This window comes from Anguilla anguilla, chromosome 3, assembly GCF_013347855.1.
Source record: "Anguilla anguilla isolate fAngAng1 chromosome 3, fAngAng1.pri, whole genome shotgun sequence".
Taxonomy (NCBI): domain Eukaryota; kingdom Metazoa; phylum Chordata; class Actinopteri; order Anguilliformes; family Anguillidae; genus Anguilla; species Anguilla anguilla.
In genome coordinates this window covers 61903523-61921152 of record NC_049203.1, presented here as the reverse complement: position 1 = coordinate 61921152, position 17630 = coordinate 61903523, and the positions used below count along the sequence as shown (strand labels likewise).

The 17630-nt window shown below is 48.4% G+C and overlaps 1 protein-coding gene across 1 annotated transcript in view; it reads right to left on the bottom strand.

Annotated features, from left to right (window-relative positions):
• The window catches only part of diaph2 (diaphanous-related formin 2), a 442997-nt gene that overhangs the window by 137235 nt on the left and 288132 nt on the right, over nt 1-17630 (bottom strand). Inside the window, 1 exon segment of the mRNA XM_035408002.1 lies at nt 9776-9905. Coding sequence (XP_035263893.1) covers nt 9776-9905 — 130 coding nt within the window.

Genomic DNA, 17630 nt, shown 5'->3' with positions numbered 1-17630 from the left:
GCCTACAGGTTCTTAATCCAGGCATATTTTGCATGCATGTATGTGAAGCAGAGATAAGGGGACATTTCTTTAACAAAAAAAACAGATTGAAAGGAATGTAGGGCACATCTCCATGGATTGATCTGAGAGGAGAATATATTCTTCAGGTGTGACAGCTGGAACATTTCAGGGCAGAAGTAGAGCACACCAAAAAAGGGGGGGGGGAGGGCGAGGGGGTGGCTAAGAGAGAGATGCAGGCTGAAGTCACCTTTCAAATCCGCAAAATCCAACATCCAACATGTCGGATTCATAAAACAACGTCTGGATATGATAACACTATTAATACGAAGCCTGTGCCAAGACTAGCAAATGTTAATCCAATTTGGCAATGTAAGTGCATGGCGATCTGTGCCATTATCATTCACAAATTCCTTAGGGCAGGGAGGTCTTACAGAACTCCGGTCCTGGAGGGCAGGTCTGTGTGCCGGTTTTTTTGTACCAACCAATTAGCTTTGCGGTAGTTCGGACTGCTCTGTAAACTAGGCTGGTTGACTCCTGTACTTGAGCACAGTAAAATCTTTTGGGTACGCTTGCAGGCTACGGCTGTAGCTGGTGCTTACAGAAATGTCACCTCAAGATATAATTAAGCTAAAGTAAATAATTAAGAGCAGAGGTTAACACAAAATCCTGAAACGGATCGGCCCTTGCTGTGCGCCCCTGACGCAGGGAGTCTTCAAGGGACAGGTGACGGGTCACAGGTGTGACTACAGACGCCATCTCCAAAACTGAACATACCCAGCAGAGGAAGAGCAAAGATCACAATACGGAATGGTACAAAATGTTTTTTCCCTGCTGGAGTCACCCGAGGTCTGCGATGCTCGTTCTATCAGCTAATTCTTGTAACAGTAATTCCGCGGTCCTCAACCGCAGGGTGACTTCATCCAAATTTACAAGCAATTAAGTAATCACACCAAGCCCTCCTTCGCCCCGCAGAGCAAAATAACTGAGCAAAAAAGACACAATCACATTTTAACTCTGTGAAACTCATCAAATCAAATGAAACTGAAACATAAAAAGACCCACCGAAGCCAACTGGGCCTTGGCATTTACGAACGCAACTCGCTCTTTCTTTGAACGGACAAGCCGACAAGCAAGTAAACAGACACATGAATCAATTAAAAGACTTGCTGCTGGCTCGCTGGTTGGCTGTTTTCCCTTTATACCTTAGGGCTGTAAATTGGCCCGGAGGCCCCCGGGCACCCTGCGCTGCGATGGGAAATGGGTGTTGGGTTGCAGCATATCATTATGATGTAGCGGCCTTGGACGAGGGCGGATAATGGATATACTCACGACGGCGTTAATATCCTTTCAGTTCAACTTTCTTCTCTCTCTCTCTCTCCCTCTCTCTCTCTCTCGCTCCCCTTTCCTTCACAGAGACTCCAAACTACTTTGCCCTTGGCGATGCCTTACATGAAACAGATTTATGAGAACATTTGTGCCATATTTCCTCTTTCCTCCTATTCTCAAGACGGACCGTCACCGCAGGTCTTGATTGAGTGGAATCACCGCACAGGGCCCGGCTCACATTGTCAACAAGCGTCACGCTCATCATTTATGGAGATTTTACAAGGGGGGGGGGGGGGGGGGGGGCGGAAATTAGCCAATGACAGCACGCCCAGGCCTCTGTCACCTCCGGTCGCCGGGCAGGGTTACGAAAGCAGAGAGTGTGCACGCAAAGTGCTCATAGACTGCACAAGAATACAATGAAATTCCAGGGGACAAACACACATCAGCTTGATGTTAAAGGTGAGACTGTAAAAAAAAAAAAAAAAAGGTAATATAGTGATAGTGTGGTTATAACATGTATTACATGCTGTTATACAAAAAGAAATCCGCTCAAGGGAGGTGCTCAGTTAGTGCATATATATATATATATATATAAATATATATATATATATATGCACTATGTATATATATATACCAATTTAATCATCCTCATGAAAATAGGAATGCCATAACGGTCCCTCGAGCAATGAGAAGGAACAGTGCTGAAATTTGATTGGCTAATATCCCTCGGGTTGTGATTCCGCCGCCCCCACATCAGACAGGGAACAGAGCGCCGTCAGCGGTGCTCAGCCTGACCCCATTTAAAGCTTAACTAACGACGTATATATTTCCAGCGCGTTCGCGCTCGCTGATACATTACGGCGATCTCCTGATCTCTCCCTGCACTCCGTCTACCTGAGGGAAATCGCCAATCTTTAATTATCATTTCAGAACGTTCTGCACCCGCGCCGTGACAGGAGGCAGCGCTGTGGGGACTCAGCTCACCGAACGGTCAGGCGGAGAACACGCCGTCTCAGGCAGATGCTGCACGGGACGTCCGAGGAGCCACCCGCCCCCCCCCCCCCCCAGAACGGTCCAGTGGAGAACACGCCGTCTCAGGCAGATGCTGCACGGGACGTCCGAGGAGCCATCCCCGCCCCCCAGAACGGTCAGGCAGAGAACACGCCGTCTCAGGCAGATGCTGCACGGGACGTCCGAGGAGCCATCCCCGCCCCCCAGAACGGTCAGGCGGAGAACACGCTGTCTCAGGCAGATGCTGCACGGGACGTCCGAGGAGCCATCCCCGCCCCCCAGAACGGTCAGGCGGAGAACACGCCGTCTCAGGCAGATGCTGCACGGGACGTCCGAGGAAACCCCCCCCCCCCCCCCCAGAATGGTCAGGCGGAGAACACACTGTCTCAGGCAGACGCTGCATGGGACGTCCGAGGAGCCATCCCCGCCCCCCAGAACGGTCAGGCGGAGAACATGCTGTCTCAGGCAGACGCTGCACAGGACGTCCGAGGAGCCATCCCCGCCCCCCAGAACGGTCAGGCGGAGAACATGCTGTCTCAGGCAGACGCTGCACAGGACGTCCGAGGAGCCATCCCCCCCCCCCCCCCAGAACGGTCAGGCGGAGAACACGTTGTCTCAGGCAGACGCTGCATGGGACGTCCGAGGAGTCCCCTGCCGCGACCACAACCAACGGCTTTTAATGACGCCGATGCCCCAACCCCAGGCTCCAGTTCATACAAATCAGAGTACTGTATTACACTTTTTTGTGCCAAAATTAGCTAATAATGAAAATGAATATTAATAAGAACATTCTTTGTTGCATCTTTTTTCTTTTTTTACTTTTTTTTTAGAAACCAACAGATTAAACACCTGGGACCCATTTTGTAAACTAACAGAGATGCAAGCAGAAGACAATACTCTGACAGGGCACTTCAGGATTTCGAAAGCTTAATACTGTACAGTATCTCAGGTCTGCAGAAGCACTGCAGGAATAACCTGGTAATTCTAAACTCCAGAGACGGGTTTGAGTGTAAACCCACAGCTGAAGGGCAGAGTGCTTGCCACCGAGGGTGTACTGTTTTAGTAAATACATTTCTGGATGTAGTTCACAACCCGTGGCTGGGCATTTTTATCCCAAATAACATTAAAAAAAGAGGAGGGAAAGCAATGTCTTCGGGGGAAGTGGGTGCAGCGGTTTAAATTAAACATGGCCACGGAGATTCAGGGCCGCTTTCTGCTTCTGCATAAGTCGAGCGCTTGTTTCTGAAGCTGCGTGTCAGCAAGTACACTCGGGCAACGCCGGCAGTCCTGGGCAAAAAATAAATGAGCTGAAAAGAGCCTCATCGATTTGCAGTTCGGGCCTACAGATGAGGCTCGCCCTAAAACTGCTAATGTTTCAAACTGAATCGCGGCTCGGCCGCTCAGCCCCTGCTAATCATAACCTCTGCTTTACCTGCGAACGCACAGCTAAATTACACCCACTGAATAACTGAGTAACATCATACAGCGCAACCACTCCTGCAATCTCCCATTCTACGGTGGATAAAGAGACAAAACAAAATAACACCTCAAATGCCTTTATTAATTAAGTATTAATGAATACAAACGACCGGTTCTAAGCAAGCGGCCAATTCCGGTGTCGTTAACATTTCGCCTCAAGATCATAAAGACGTCTGGAATTCAGACCCCGGTCACCATGGAAATGGCTGAGAAAAATCACTCCTGAGGTTTTCTGGTCAGCCATTGGTCGTGAGGCGAGGTGGTGTGGACTACACAAAGAACTGCTTACATGCCCCCGACAGCAGATAATCAACACCTGAGTCATTCTGTTGCCCAAAATAGACTTCCTCTCTCCTCATATGTGTACAATCACCCAGCACAATTACTTACCATGATTGAAGCATTTTGATGCGGGGGAACCGTGTGTGTGTGTATGTGTGTTTGTGTGTGCCTAAAAATTCTAAGATTAGTACTGCTACTTTTAATTTTACAACCTGTTCATGAACTACACTAGTATATATATTTGTGTGAGAACACGTACTGGGTACATCTGTTTTATTCATGTGGAGAGAAAGATGGAAATTCGTTTGAAAGAAATTCCAGGTTGTTCATTATGAGTAGTATTAGCTATTCACTTGGCCTGTACCACATCCCACCGGGTCTGCACTATCCTGTAATACATCATATACCACTAATGTATGGATTTTATGTCTGATGCAATTTCAGTTAGCGTGCGGCGCTGGCCACCAGCATTCAAATTGGAGATTATGAGCAGTTTTCAACCGTCTCCTCTGGGAGAAAACGATGCCAGGTTTTTGCTGGGTACCCATGAAATCGAACTGAGCCATCCCACTTTACGGTGCGCCTCTCGCTTTCACCCCCCCATCTCCCACCTACACCCCCCAACTACATCTCATACTACGGGAGGGCTGGGGGGGGGGGGGGTGGAGTGACAACTGTGACAAAATGGCACGGCGGGGAATGCCACTTCCTGTCTAGTCTGTTTCAGGGAGGGAAGGGCCAAGGAGTGAGACAGTGACAGGAAATAAAAGAAAGGATAAATGAAGGAGTGAGGAGGCAAGAGCGATGTCTCCCCGATTTCATGGCTGCTCTCCCAGCACCAGGCCTTCCTTGAGACTCAGCAGAACTCCTCTACCCTGGCCTCCCTCCCCGCACCCTCCCCGCACCCTCCCTGCTGGGTCTAATTAGGAGAGGCCTTGACACAGTGGGCTCTAATGACTGGGAAAGCAGAGCCCGCAGACCGCTCGTATATCTGATATCTGGGACTGGTGTTTGGGCCAGGGTGGGGTTGGCGGTTTGGGGGGGGGTAGGTGTCCCTGATCTCTGCCCGCAGGTGGAATGTTAACTCTCTCCTCCTCAGACCCCCGAGCGGCCGGCCAGCTCGCAGAAGCTGTAAGACACGCGTTCATAACGTGCTGCAGTTGGACAAACCCGAGTGGCTCTCTCACATAATCGGGTCAAAACTCCAAATCTCCTGCTTCTTTCATCGCTGTACTGTAGGGAGGTTGGTTCTTGTTTCATACAAAATGGAACATAAGTTCAAAAATAAATCAAATCAGAATGGAAATGTATCACCACGCCGTGGTGCCGGGACCAGCCCCACGGCCTCAGATTGATTCTGGACCGTGCCAGTGCCGACTGCGGCCAGGAGCTCCATATGGCGTCGCAAATTTGCCAGTTGTGTCCCCCAGGGTACCGGAGGACTCAGTCTGTTTAAATCGATACCTAATGACCCCTGCTGGACATTCTGGTGCCCGCGGACTGCATGTCAAAGCCGTGCATGAGTCAGCCATGCGCGAGCTTAGCTGTAGACTGCGGTGTGAGAAGAAGCAGCTGGCGACACCACGTTTTTTGGAGGAGGACCGAGGTCGCCCACACTCTCCCTAGTTGGCAGTGGGGTTCACGCGTGAACGTGGCTGCGCTTAGCATTTCAAATTAGGGTGGGAATGGGACGTGCTCAGCCCCAAGTGGAATACTGTCATACCCATATTAAACGAGGAAACTTAATTACATATGAAAAAGGGGTTAAAGGGGGTTGCTCAGACGTTCACATGAAAGATTTCAAACGTACGCCAAAGAACTCGACTCAAGAGTGGACTGTGAAATAATCTAGTTATTATTGATTAGCAATTAACTTTCTTTTCAATTTGGATTTGTCATGGTAATAGGCGGGCAATAACATTACATGGAAATGATACGAGGCAATTAACATGGGGAAAGCAGTGGGTGTAATGCAATATAAAGTGATTAAGGCAGGCCGGTCTGCAGTAAAACCCACGGAAGAAGGACTTTTAAGTTCTCCGGCGGCCTGGCGTTCTCTCCGTAAAGATCCAGAGGTTAAGAACGGCTGGAGTGGCTCGCTCTCCTGAGTGCCGGGGCAATCAAGAGCGCAGCTGAAGAACGCCAGGCTTCTCTGAGCCAATCAGCCCGGCCGGGGACTGATTACACGCTTCAGTCAGGTGCGTTAGCGCGCGTCGCGCTCCGGAATGTTCCGCTGGGCCGTGCGGCTCAGTCAAAGTGTGTCGACTGCGCGTATGCCCTGGGGGTATTGGTGCAACAAGCAGAATCACCCCACACCAAAAAAAAAGGAGAAAAAACTCTCGAAGAATCCACTCGTGACACAATTCCCCCCGCCCCCTACAACAACGAGAACGGCGGCCCTCTCAGCCCCCCGTTGAAAATAACGAGAAATAACGAGACTCCATTTCGGGGCTCGCGTTGGGGTACCTCCTATCTCCCCACCCCGCCCAGCGAGTCTGAGGGCTCCTTCAAACGGGCCAGCCCGGAGGACAGCAGTGCCCCACCTCACCCCCCCCCCCCCCCAGCGGCGGCGGCGCTGTAGCTTGGCGGTAAGGGAATTGCAATTCCAAGGTTGCAGGCTTGATTCCCAGGTGTGGGCCTGCTGCTGTACCCGTGAGCGAGGCACTTATCCCGAGCTGGTTAAGTAAATACCCTGCTGCACAAATGGATTGTGTGCGAAAGAAAGCCGTCTGCGTAAGTCGTTCTGTGTGAGAGCGTCTGCTAAATGCCCAAAATGCTAATGTTGAGGTAAAACACCAGCATACAGAGACAAAATATTTCTACAATCCAATCGGCACTAGCCAGAAAAGGTCAATAATGTGATTGGAGGAAGAAAAAAAAAGAAACAGAAAGAGCACATTTTCGGACAACATCTAAATACTGCTCAGGATCAGGATGAGCGGCGTTCCAGGTAAAAGGCAGCAGGATATTCATGGGCTCCTTCTGCCAATTTACCTGACAGGAGACCCAACACGGGTAGCGGTAAATTATTCATCCGGGTTTTCGCTACATGAGCGCCAGAGCCTCCCCAGCCTGGCGCCGAGCGGGAACCAGGCCCGCCGCTCGGGAGAGAGGGCCGACCAGACGAGCTTTCGGAAGCTCGATGGCGGAAGCTCCGAGCCGCGCAAACGTGCTTAAACAGGAGCGGGAAAAAAAAAAACACAATGGAATAAAACATGAGGCCCGGGTGACAACAGGAGTCCCTCCGCTGCCGCGGTACGAGGAGAAGCTGAGCGCACATGAAAAATACATTTAACACAAAGCACTTCACAGGGCTTTTTAAGTGGCTGAGTCACACTCCCGATCGCGGCTGGGGCACCTGTGGCTCGGGAAGCTACAATAAGCCCGCTGGCGCCCGGACCGCGGCTTCCTCGCAGGCTGTTCCTACGAAGGTCGCCGCTCTCCCAGCTCGTTTAAAAAAAAAAGAAATAAAAAACGGAATCAGCATCCCGGTGTCTGCTAACTCGCGCGCTCCGGAGTTTAGCTTCACAGCGTCTTCATTCCCTTTAAAGGCTCAGCGACTGCCCTTTTCATATCCGCGCTATGCATATTCATTTATGTCAGAGTATTGACTCAACCAGCCATGTAGCTGATGCAATTAATTAGCGCCTGTGTAGGACCATTCGACTGTAACTGAAATGACAGAGTTCACAACACTTAGCTAAATTCACGGTTTACACATATACTGCCTTCTTCCTTCACAACACAGGAACACTTTGACGCTTGCCTTTTTTTTTTCTTCTTTTTTTTCCCCTTTCAGTCATAAGTAGCAGAATGCGCGGGAACAATATGTGGTGCCTTCAACCTGAACGTAATCAGTTAAACGAGATTAAGTAAGCAATTATGTAGCTAACAAAGTAATGAACCCCAGAGGGCCTGATCCAAACGCTTCCTGAATGGAATGAGCCTATCGACAGGTCAAGCAACAGCCATGTCTACAGCGGAAACCCCAGCCTCAGGCGGCGGCACACTCCGTGATTTTAAGCTAGGAACGAATTAGTATTTTGAACTTTACATTGATGTTGATGAATACATTTACATGTAAATAACATCATTTACATATATTACATATATCATCAATCGATTCGGTCGCACACAAGTTTATTTGAGGCAAACAGATTAGATTAGAGAGGAAAATTGAATGCAATGATGTTAACTACACACCCAAGTCATTTATGAGGATGAACTGCATTGAACACGCTTTGTAACAGAGACAGGCAAAGAAGCAGGGCCAACGCTACCGGAGGACACAGTGGTTCTGTAGATGCCTGACTGGTGTCCGAAGTCGACTGCAATGGCACACGCTGCAGCGCCCTAAAACTGCACCACCGCGTCCAACGCAAGGCCAGGAAATTCACCGCCGTACAGTAAAACTGCTGGCCTTACCCTGAGCGCGGTTCCTCCCACCGGTACCATAAACGTTTCCTCATGCCCATCCTGGAGCATATATATGTCCCCTGTGCTTCATTAAAATTCCTCCGCTGACCCCTGAAACTATGCGAGACCCCTAAATACCAGGCCTCGTACCCGGAGCAGGACGACGTGAGATTTATCTGTGGTGCAGTGCTTGACTCCGGGCCCCCTGACTGTTAAGAAGTTTCATTCCACCTGATGCAACGGCACTAATTAAAGTTCCCCAACCTTGTTAGTTCTAATCTCTTGGGTTGCTCTATAAAACATTGGATGGTCAAAAAAAAAATGCTGTAAACTGGAAAAACCCCTCAATGCTCAGGTTTTTAAGACCGGGCCATGAGAGAAAACCAATAAAAGATTTGTCAAATGCCTCTCATAAACTGGAGAGGGAACCTGGCTGGTAAAATTAAGGGAAACAGAGAGAAAACACCCCCAAGGTCACACCAGTGAGATGTCGAAAAGTTTGTGAGCGTGTGGGATAAAAAAAAATCTGACCAATAACGACAAAACGACAAAAATATCGTCCTCACAATTAGATCTGATTTAAAAACCGAGTGAAATACCGCGAAAATATGGCGCAACAAAAACTTCCCGTTTCCCAAAGCAAACAACAAAACTACTGTTAATGGGGTCGTTAAATTAGTAGAATTAGAAACCGACTTGATCTCCCCCGTAATGGGAGCTCCCACTACAAATACGTCCCACAAAAAAGACAAACTGCAGGGCCACGGCGCGGGCGAAGCTTAATCGTCAGAAGATTACAGCCGAGGAGCAAATTGCGGGTTTGATGGGAGCCTTCCCGCGACGCCTAGCGAACGCGTATCGTTTCCAGCGGTATTTACTGCAGGATGGAAATACTGCCCCCTTGTTGAAACTACTGCTCGGAAAGAAGAAGAAGAAGAAAAAAAAAACCCCACTAAAATACGAGTTTTTTTTGTTGTTTTTTTTGTTCTTTATATGTGCGGTTCTGCCATATTTCTGCACTGCGCCCACAGCAGCCTCTCTAATAATATGACTCATCCCGAAGTAAGTTTGCTGAACTCTTTATTCGCTCTGAACACAGGTAATTACAGCACATGGGCTGGGCAATGAAAGGCCGCTGGGGACTTTTAAATTCACTTTCACCCCGTAAGTTGTCTTGGCAAGACTGTGCAGCAGGGCCCGTCTTATTTGAGGGTCCCGCATGGTGCAGAAGTCGTGTGCGGGGGTGCAGTCACCCTCTCACCTTTGCTGGCGTTCTCCACGTGCTCCAGTTCGTCGGGAAACTTCAGGATCTCGGGGTACTTCTCGTCGCATTTTTCTGCCAGAAAGTGGAGCAGCGTTGTCTTCTGGTCGGCTGACTTAGTGTCTCGAAGCTGAAGGAAGAGAGAGGGCAGAACGGAGACCATAAAGCCAGAGCTGGAGGACCGGAGGACGTCCGACCTTCAACTGGGATGGTGCGGAACTCTTCAACAGCCACAGAAAAAAAAGAACGCTTTGCATGACAATGAGTGCGGGGTTTGAGGTCTTAACCAAGTCAGAATGCATCTAATCAAGCTGCAACAGCCTACGTCCATGCTCTACCGTGCTATGTTGAATGCCCTCTTGAACAATTTTTTATTTATTTTTTTACTCTTTTTTCTTTTTTCCTCCATACAGCAGCACAGATCAAAAGAAGATGTTCATGTTGCCCATTTGAAGGTTATACTTCCGCACTTGTAATATGCAACATGAATAGAGACCTACATTCTGAAGGAGATAAAGAAATGTCAATGTTTTTATTTATTTATTTGAGGGCTGGGGCACCAACTGTTGAATTTATGGAACCCCCCCCCCCCACCCCTGAAGGTCATGGAAAGTTCAAAAGCAAAAAATGTATTTATGGCAGGCCCCAGATAAAAGTTTATCTGCATTTGTCAAGGTATGAACAAGTATCTGTCAGGGACTGAGGAAACCAAAGCAAAACACAGGGGAATGACAACTCCCTGGTATTGTTTCTGAGAGTGGAAAGTAGTGGAGGAGTTTGAGAGGCATAAGATTCCTTCCAACCCCCCCCCCCCCCCCCCCCCCCCCCCGCCCCCCATAGAGTGAATTACATGAGATTAGGTAACACCTGAAGCTGACTGAATTAAACCCAATTTAATACATAACCAGCCGAAAGAATAGTACAGTTAAATAGTAAAAAAAAAAAAAAAGAAAGAAGTGAAGAATTAAAAAAAAAATGTGCTTACAGACAAAGCAGTCCCTGGAGTGGCAGCTGGCAGTGTAATCTCTCAGTGGCTCTGTGCAGGAGCAGAATGGCAGCTATTTCTGTGCGACCCTTCAAATGGAGGTCCAGGCTTCCCAGCACTGGAGCACCACGGAAAAAAAAATCCCTCTATCCGTTCCCCCTCTCAAACCCGGCGCTCATTTCTGAGCGATCGGCTCCTCGATGCATTCATCCGTACACATATACTGCCTTGCTTGATGCTCCGCGTGCGTATATTCTTTTGTTCCCCCCCCCCCCCCACACCTTTTTCTTTTCTTTCTTTCTTCCTTCGGCTCAAAAAAACGAATGCGTTTGGGGAAATACATTTTTGTCAGAAGCGTGAACACTTCAGCACCTCGCCTGGCGAATCAATCAAACCAGCTTACATCTCCGGCTATAAGAAGCCTCAGCCTCCAATTTAAAATAAAGGATATCATTTGTGGCCAGCCCTCACAGGCTGCATGGAAGTAGCCTGGTCCAGAATCAGGCTCTCCTCTCCTCAACATCCCCCACACACCCACTGACCAGTACACACAGGACAGTGTCACGTCACACTTTTTTCTTTTTTTTTAACAAGGTATAGTTTTAAAAAAAAAAGGTAAAATGACACAGCAGTGCAGTTTCGCTTGGTGCCAATCTGATTGTGAATAAATATTTTATAAAGAAAAGAAAAAATAAAAACAATTTCCCAGTGTGCAACATCTGTCCGACAGCGTTACGGTGCCATCGCATCACACATTAACATGTCAACATAGCACTTGCTAGCAACTGATAAATATGTATGTCAATAAAAATGAGATTTGCTTCAGCTGGGGAGGCAGAGTGAGTTATTTATTTACCTTTTCACTGAATTACTATATTAGATTTACAAGTAACTGTGAATCTGATTATACTCACCCATTATTGTGGAAATAGGTGTAGGCTGACTGAACAGATATAAACTGCCAACGTACGTCTCTTTGGCCTAAATGAGATGTGCTACATCATCTCCAGTCTGCGTATTATTGCTTGGAAACAAGGACCGCAACATCAGAAAGAGGATCGCAGTGGTCGCCATAGTAGCTGAATGTGTAACCTTGTGAAATAACCTCCTTTAATCGTTTATGGTGTCACAAGTATTAGAGATTAGATTGTTCTCAACATTCTAATGCTGATGTGACAGAGTTCTAGAACACTGAATCTAACAAAAAAAAAAAACAAACAAAAAAACCTTCCAAAAAACTACTCTTCAAAGCAGTAATACCCCCTGCCAACCTCAGTACGTTTTCTTGACTTCCACACAGGAGATGTGCATGCAGCCCCAACACAAAAGTCTGCCCAGGTGTTCAGCTTCAAAGTTGGTATGTTTTCATGGACTGGCAGGGGGTTGGGGGAGGGTGGGGTCGGTGTTTCTGCTTTGATTGCATTGGTCCCCAGGGCAGTTTGGGAAGGGCAGGGGGTCTTCCTGTTTCTGGTCTCCACTTCTCCCAGCAAAATCGCCCTGTGCCCCCTTTGGTACTCCACAGAAGGGTACCAGGGCAGGGCAGAGGGGGGGGCATTTAGCTTGGCGGGGGGCTAGGTACCCCCCACCGTCGCCTCCTCCCTCTCAGAGCACTTCCTGTTGAGCCCTGCCTGTAGGATGAGCTGAGGAGCAGAGGGAAACAGCTCCTTCTCTGCAGGCCCCAATGCTCCCTGAAGCAGGTGAGGAGCTATCATACCCCTGCTCACCACGCCCATCCAGCACCACCACCCCCCTGTACAGCAGCTGACCAGCGGGCCTGTGGGCATCAGTTACCACTACGCCACCAGTCCACAGTGTTTTAAAGAACACAAACAATGCATTAAGACACGAATGCACAAGAAGAGCTGATCAGTTTCAGGACTTTATTAATTCTGTGCCGGCATCTGCTCTTAATTATTTAATCGGCTCAATCGTACCTCGAGCACGTATTAGAGGAAGCACCAGCTACTGTTTCAGACTGCAAGAGTATCCTAAATATTTTACTGTGCTCGAGCACAGGAGTGAACCAGCGTAGTTTACAGAGCTGTCAGAAAACTAACACCAAGGCAACTGGTTGGAACCAAAGCCAGCATGCAGATCGGCCCTCCAGGACCGGAGTGCAGCCCAGTATTAAGAGAAGATGTGGGGAAGAGTTACTGAGCATAAGACCCAGCAAAAGAGTGGTGTGCACCTGCACTGCGAAACGGCACCCTGGTACAGAGGGTACAGTACCATGGCAGCCCTTTGATGCTGCTCACTGGTCATGAAACATGAGGTCAAAAAAATGTTCTTGTTAAATAAAAAAAAAAACAGTGGATTTTTACCTCTAAAAAAATTATATACAATTACAATACAATACAAAAATATATTTTTGGAGGTAACAAATGAATAACTTTTTGTTACATTGTTAGTTCCTTGCCTACTTGCTTGCTTGATGGTAGTCTACATATCACTACTTACAGCATGAATTCTTTTTCTCATTTGATACTCAAAAGCCATGGACAACCATAGGCCAGGCGTACACACTGCTGCATACAGTCCATGTCCTGACTCCATACTCTCCAGTATTTTTCTCAGAATGTGCAGGAGACACAACACCAAACAGGGAAAAATATCCTGTACAGTTCATCAGGAAGGCCAGTCACAGAATGGAGCGTGAGTCGGAATGAACTCTGGGAGCAATGAAACATCGATGCATCATTTCACCGCAGTGCATGTGTCACAATACAACTGCTTTGACGTTGACGTGTAGGAATCAATTTGTATCGTTAATTTACAGGGAAAACTTTTATTTAGGCAGAACGGGGCACTTAAGTTAACTTTGAAGGATATGCGGTTTGTTACTTCATTGATCACGAGTGTCGGTGGGGGGAATTCGTCAAATCTAATGGTCTCCTTCACATCACAGCTAATTACATCACATCATATGCTGATTAATCGTTATTAATAGTATCATATCGTTACAAATTAAGATAAATTGTGCTGTTGTTCAGAGTATCACTACTCAATTGTCTCTTCATCAAATTGCATGATCACACCCGCCCCTAGAATGAACCGATGTCATTGGCCACACTCCTGACCCCTGCCACATTCAGAAAAAGACTGCAGATCCCAGGTGCTGAGCAGCCTGATTAGGCCCTGCTCCACCGACTGCACTCTGAGCCAGCCACACAGAAGCCACGCTCCTTCTCGGAAGCTTCCTCTTTAAACGGGGACACGACCGATGCACTGACGGCTCGCGCTACTGAGAATAGCAACAGCCCACAATTAGACTTCCATATAAATAACTGCAGGGATATTACCACGCCGATGGCAGAGAAAGGTATTACGGCAAGTCCATTACTAATAATGGCATGAAGCCTGATAACCCATTTGCTCCTTTATTAATCACCCGCACGTCCGTTCAGTAATTGGATAAGGAGGCGACCGCGATGTCCAACACCTGCCTCAACACCACGTTCCTGGCGTTCAGACGGGAAATTTCTTGCCCGTGCGACGCGTAAGGTTCCTCCAGGACAACGCGCTCACGATGACGCAGGATTAGCTCAAATTATATGCACGGTCATCCATCATCATGCTAAGTGAACCATAGTGATATGTTAATCTAAGCACATCCCGGCATATAATTACCTATTCAAAACAGGCTCCGTGATCAATAAAGCTTTTAGCCTGTAGAGGCCTTTGTTTCCTTTTCAACGTGGGGAAGCCTTTCTCAGATTAAGCAGCAATTGTTCGCAGGTAGAATGAATTGCCGCAAACACGCCAACCAGAAAAGCCGGAATTGATTAATCCATTAAGAAAGCATAATTCAGCAATTGCTTTACCACCAGCGCTGCGCCATTCGTCAATTTATCAGAGCGCGTTATTGCCCTGCGCACTTCTCAACGTGGTCCTCTTCGCCGGCACAATTCTTACAAATGGACCCGCAAATAATCTCTGAATTATTATTGCACTGTTTCCTGCAGAGTTTTTTTTATTTTTTTATTTTTTATTTTTTCCATTTTAAATGGCACTGTGTATGAACATCCATTATATAAATCGCTTCCAATTTCTCCCCGAGAAATTGGCTATAACAGACAGCAGGCGGAGGGGACATGTCACAGCTGCAATCTCTGAAATGACAAAGCTTTACAAATGACTCAAAATGCGTGGCTGCTGGGGGAAGAAGAAGAAGAAGAAGAAGAAAAAAAAACAATAACATTGTAAATATCTCCCGGTTTCTTGCAGAATGACCCCTTTAATCTAAACAGATGTTTAGTCTGCGATCAATGCTGTTGTTGTTCAAAGCGTCTGTGAGAGATGAAATAATAAAGTGAAATAATAATGAAAATCCAGCAAATGGCAGGTTTTGGTTTTCCCACTTTCAGACACAAACAGAAGCATATTCTCCCTTTGTAAAGGTAGAGAGCACCACAGTCTGCTTGGGGGGGGGGGGGGGCGCTCCTATTTCGCAAATTATTTCTGCTTTGCTGACTAGCTGATTCACCCCCCCCTCCCCCCCCCCCCATTCTTTCTGGAGTCGACTTGTGGAGGAATTTCGACTCAGCACCTCGGCAAATTATCTCCTGGCTGATACCAGCCGCTGCTCTTCTCCTTTCTATCTCAGCGGAAAATCTGCAGAACGGTTAATACGGAAGTAATCATGAGCGCTCCGGTGCAGATATCAAAACAAGGCCCGGCCGGCGTTCCCCGCGGCCGCGCCGTCCCGAATCCTGATGCCACTCTCCGTATTTAAGCGGAGTGAAGCAGTCCCGCGCCCGCTCAGCCGAGGGGTGTTTACCAATCCCCGGCGGGCCCCGGCGGCGGGCGGGCCCAGGCGGGGGCGCGGGCGGAAAGATAACGCTCTTTAAAGGCTGCAGCCATTTCCATACGCAACTCGGGCCCGCAACGCCTGCCTCCTCCAATTTCCTCAGCCATCGAGGGGAAACATCTCGAAACGTTGGTTTCCCTTCTAGCCCAAGCTCATTTTTAAGGTATCTTTTTTTTTTTTTTTTTTTTTGCAGACTAAGTCGCAGTTCTGCAGCAATGCTGAAAATCTCCACCGCCATCAGGACCTAAAAAAACACAAGTCCTCGCTCTAGCTCCAACCTGTTCAAAAAAATAACTGACGGTAGTGAGTCAAACCGTGCCACTTATGCCACTTCCTGTTGGAGATCCTCTGTTTATCACACGTGGGCTTTTAAGAATATAAAGCACATTTCCAGTACGCCAAGTCAGACATAAGTGAACAGTCCACGGCATATTCTTTAAGGTTTTATAACGGCATATTCACGCCGATGCTGAAAATAGCGCACAATAATTGTCCCTGGAGGCTGTGGCGTCGCGGCCTGTCCCTCGTACGCGACGCGTGTCACTCGCCGCGACATCGACAGACGCGCAGGTGAGCGCAAACGCGAACGCATTCCGCCAGGCGCGCAACGCCGCCGCAATCCCCCGCCGGACAGCCGCGGCGGTGACAGCGGACGTCACGCGACATCACTCACAGCCGGGGCGATGAAGGGCTCGCCTGCCAATCACCATCATCCGAAAAAAACCTGTCGCACAAACGCGGACGGTCGACGCGATTTACAGCCTTCGGTCGGAGAACGCGGGAGAGGGGAGGGGAGGGGAGGGAGGGGCGACGCGTGATGCGCGTGCGCGTGTGTGTGTGTGTGTGTGCGTGTACACAAGGACGCGTATACCAGCCACCCGCAGCCAGGTGTGTCGGGACGCGCTACCGAGGAGAATAAAATAGAAAGACGGCGGGCCAGCGTTCGGCCCGGGCAGCGTTCCGCGACAGTCCCGAACGCCCATTATTGGAAACACTTCATCACATCAACAATTGCTGTTTATTCACGGGCTGCTGTTGCAGCGTATTTATCAGAGGAATAATTAAAAGACGTTTTCCAGCTCATCACCGGCCTCTCTGAAGAAATTAAACCTGGAATCTTATTAGGCATTTATAGCGCGGGGCATTACGGCGTATTAATAACCGCGGACTCCGCCGCCGCCGCCGCTCGATGTGCCGATTCAGAGGCGTTCCGCACCCTGAATCCGCGAGGAGGACTCAGGCGGCGCTCCGCTGATCCTGAGATACGAAAGCGGCCGTCGACGCCGTCGCCTCCTCTCCCCGCTAATCGAGACGGTCACGCGGGCGAACGCTCGCCGAGCGCACGCTCCGCGAAGGCGCTACGGGCGCGTCGTTAGCACGCGCCGCGCAGACGCCGGAGCCTGTTCATTGGACGAGCTAAGCGATGATGAAATGCCCGTGTTGCATTCCGTACGGGGAAACCTGTCTACCGCATTCACCCGAGTAATCAGCAGCCAGACTGGACTGGACTGGGCTGCATGTTATTGCATTGCATGGAAAATGAAAGTAATACATGTCCTAGTATTTTTTTTTTTTTCTGATATTATTTTTTGAATGTCATAGCAACCACTGCAGTAAAGAATTAGCTGGCTGACTATCGGAGGACACTGAGTAACGCTTAAAAACCTGTGATCAGTGACTACACAATAAATACATAAATAAATAAAATCTGAAGGCGAGTGTACGCACACGTGCACACGCACACGCAAACACGCACGAGCACACACAGAAAACACAGAGTCGGAGTGATGGGTGCTTCCGTGTAGTCACATGATTCCAGAAATGCCACTGAACTACAAATGGACTCAGAGGACAGTAACGTTGTTTAAAACCCTTTTCCTTTTAATATCATGCTAGTTCGCACCCATATGATCTGAACTCAGTTCATTCTCTTTACGCAGAAGATTCATAAAGCTGGTTTGCATACAGTGGCAGTCAGCAGTCAATCAAGCAATCATTCAGTCAACCCTTCAGCCAAAAAAATGCACGCGAATGTAAGTGAAATACAGTAAACGCAGCGATTA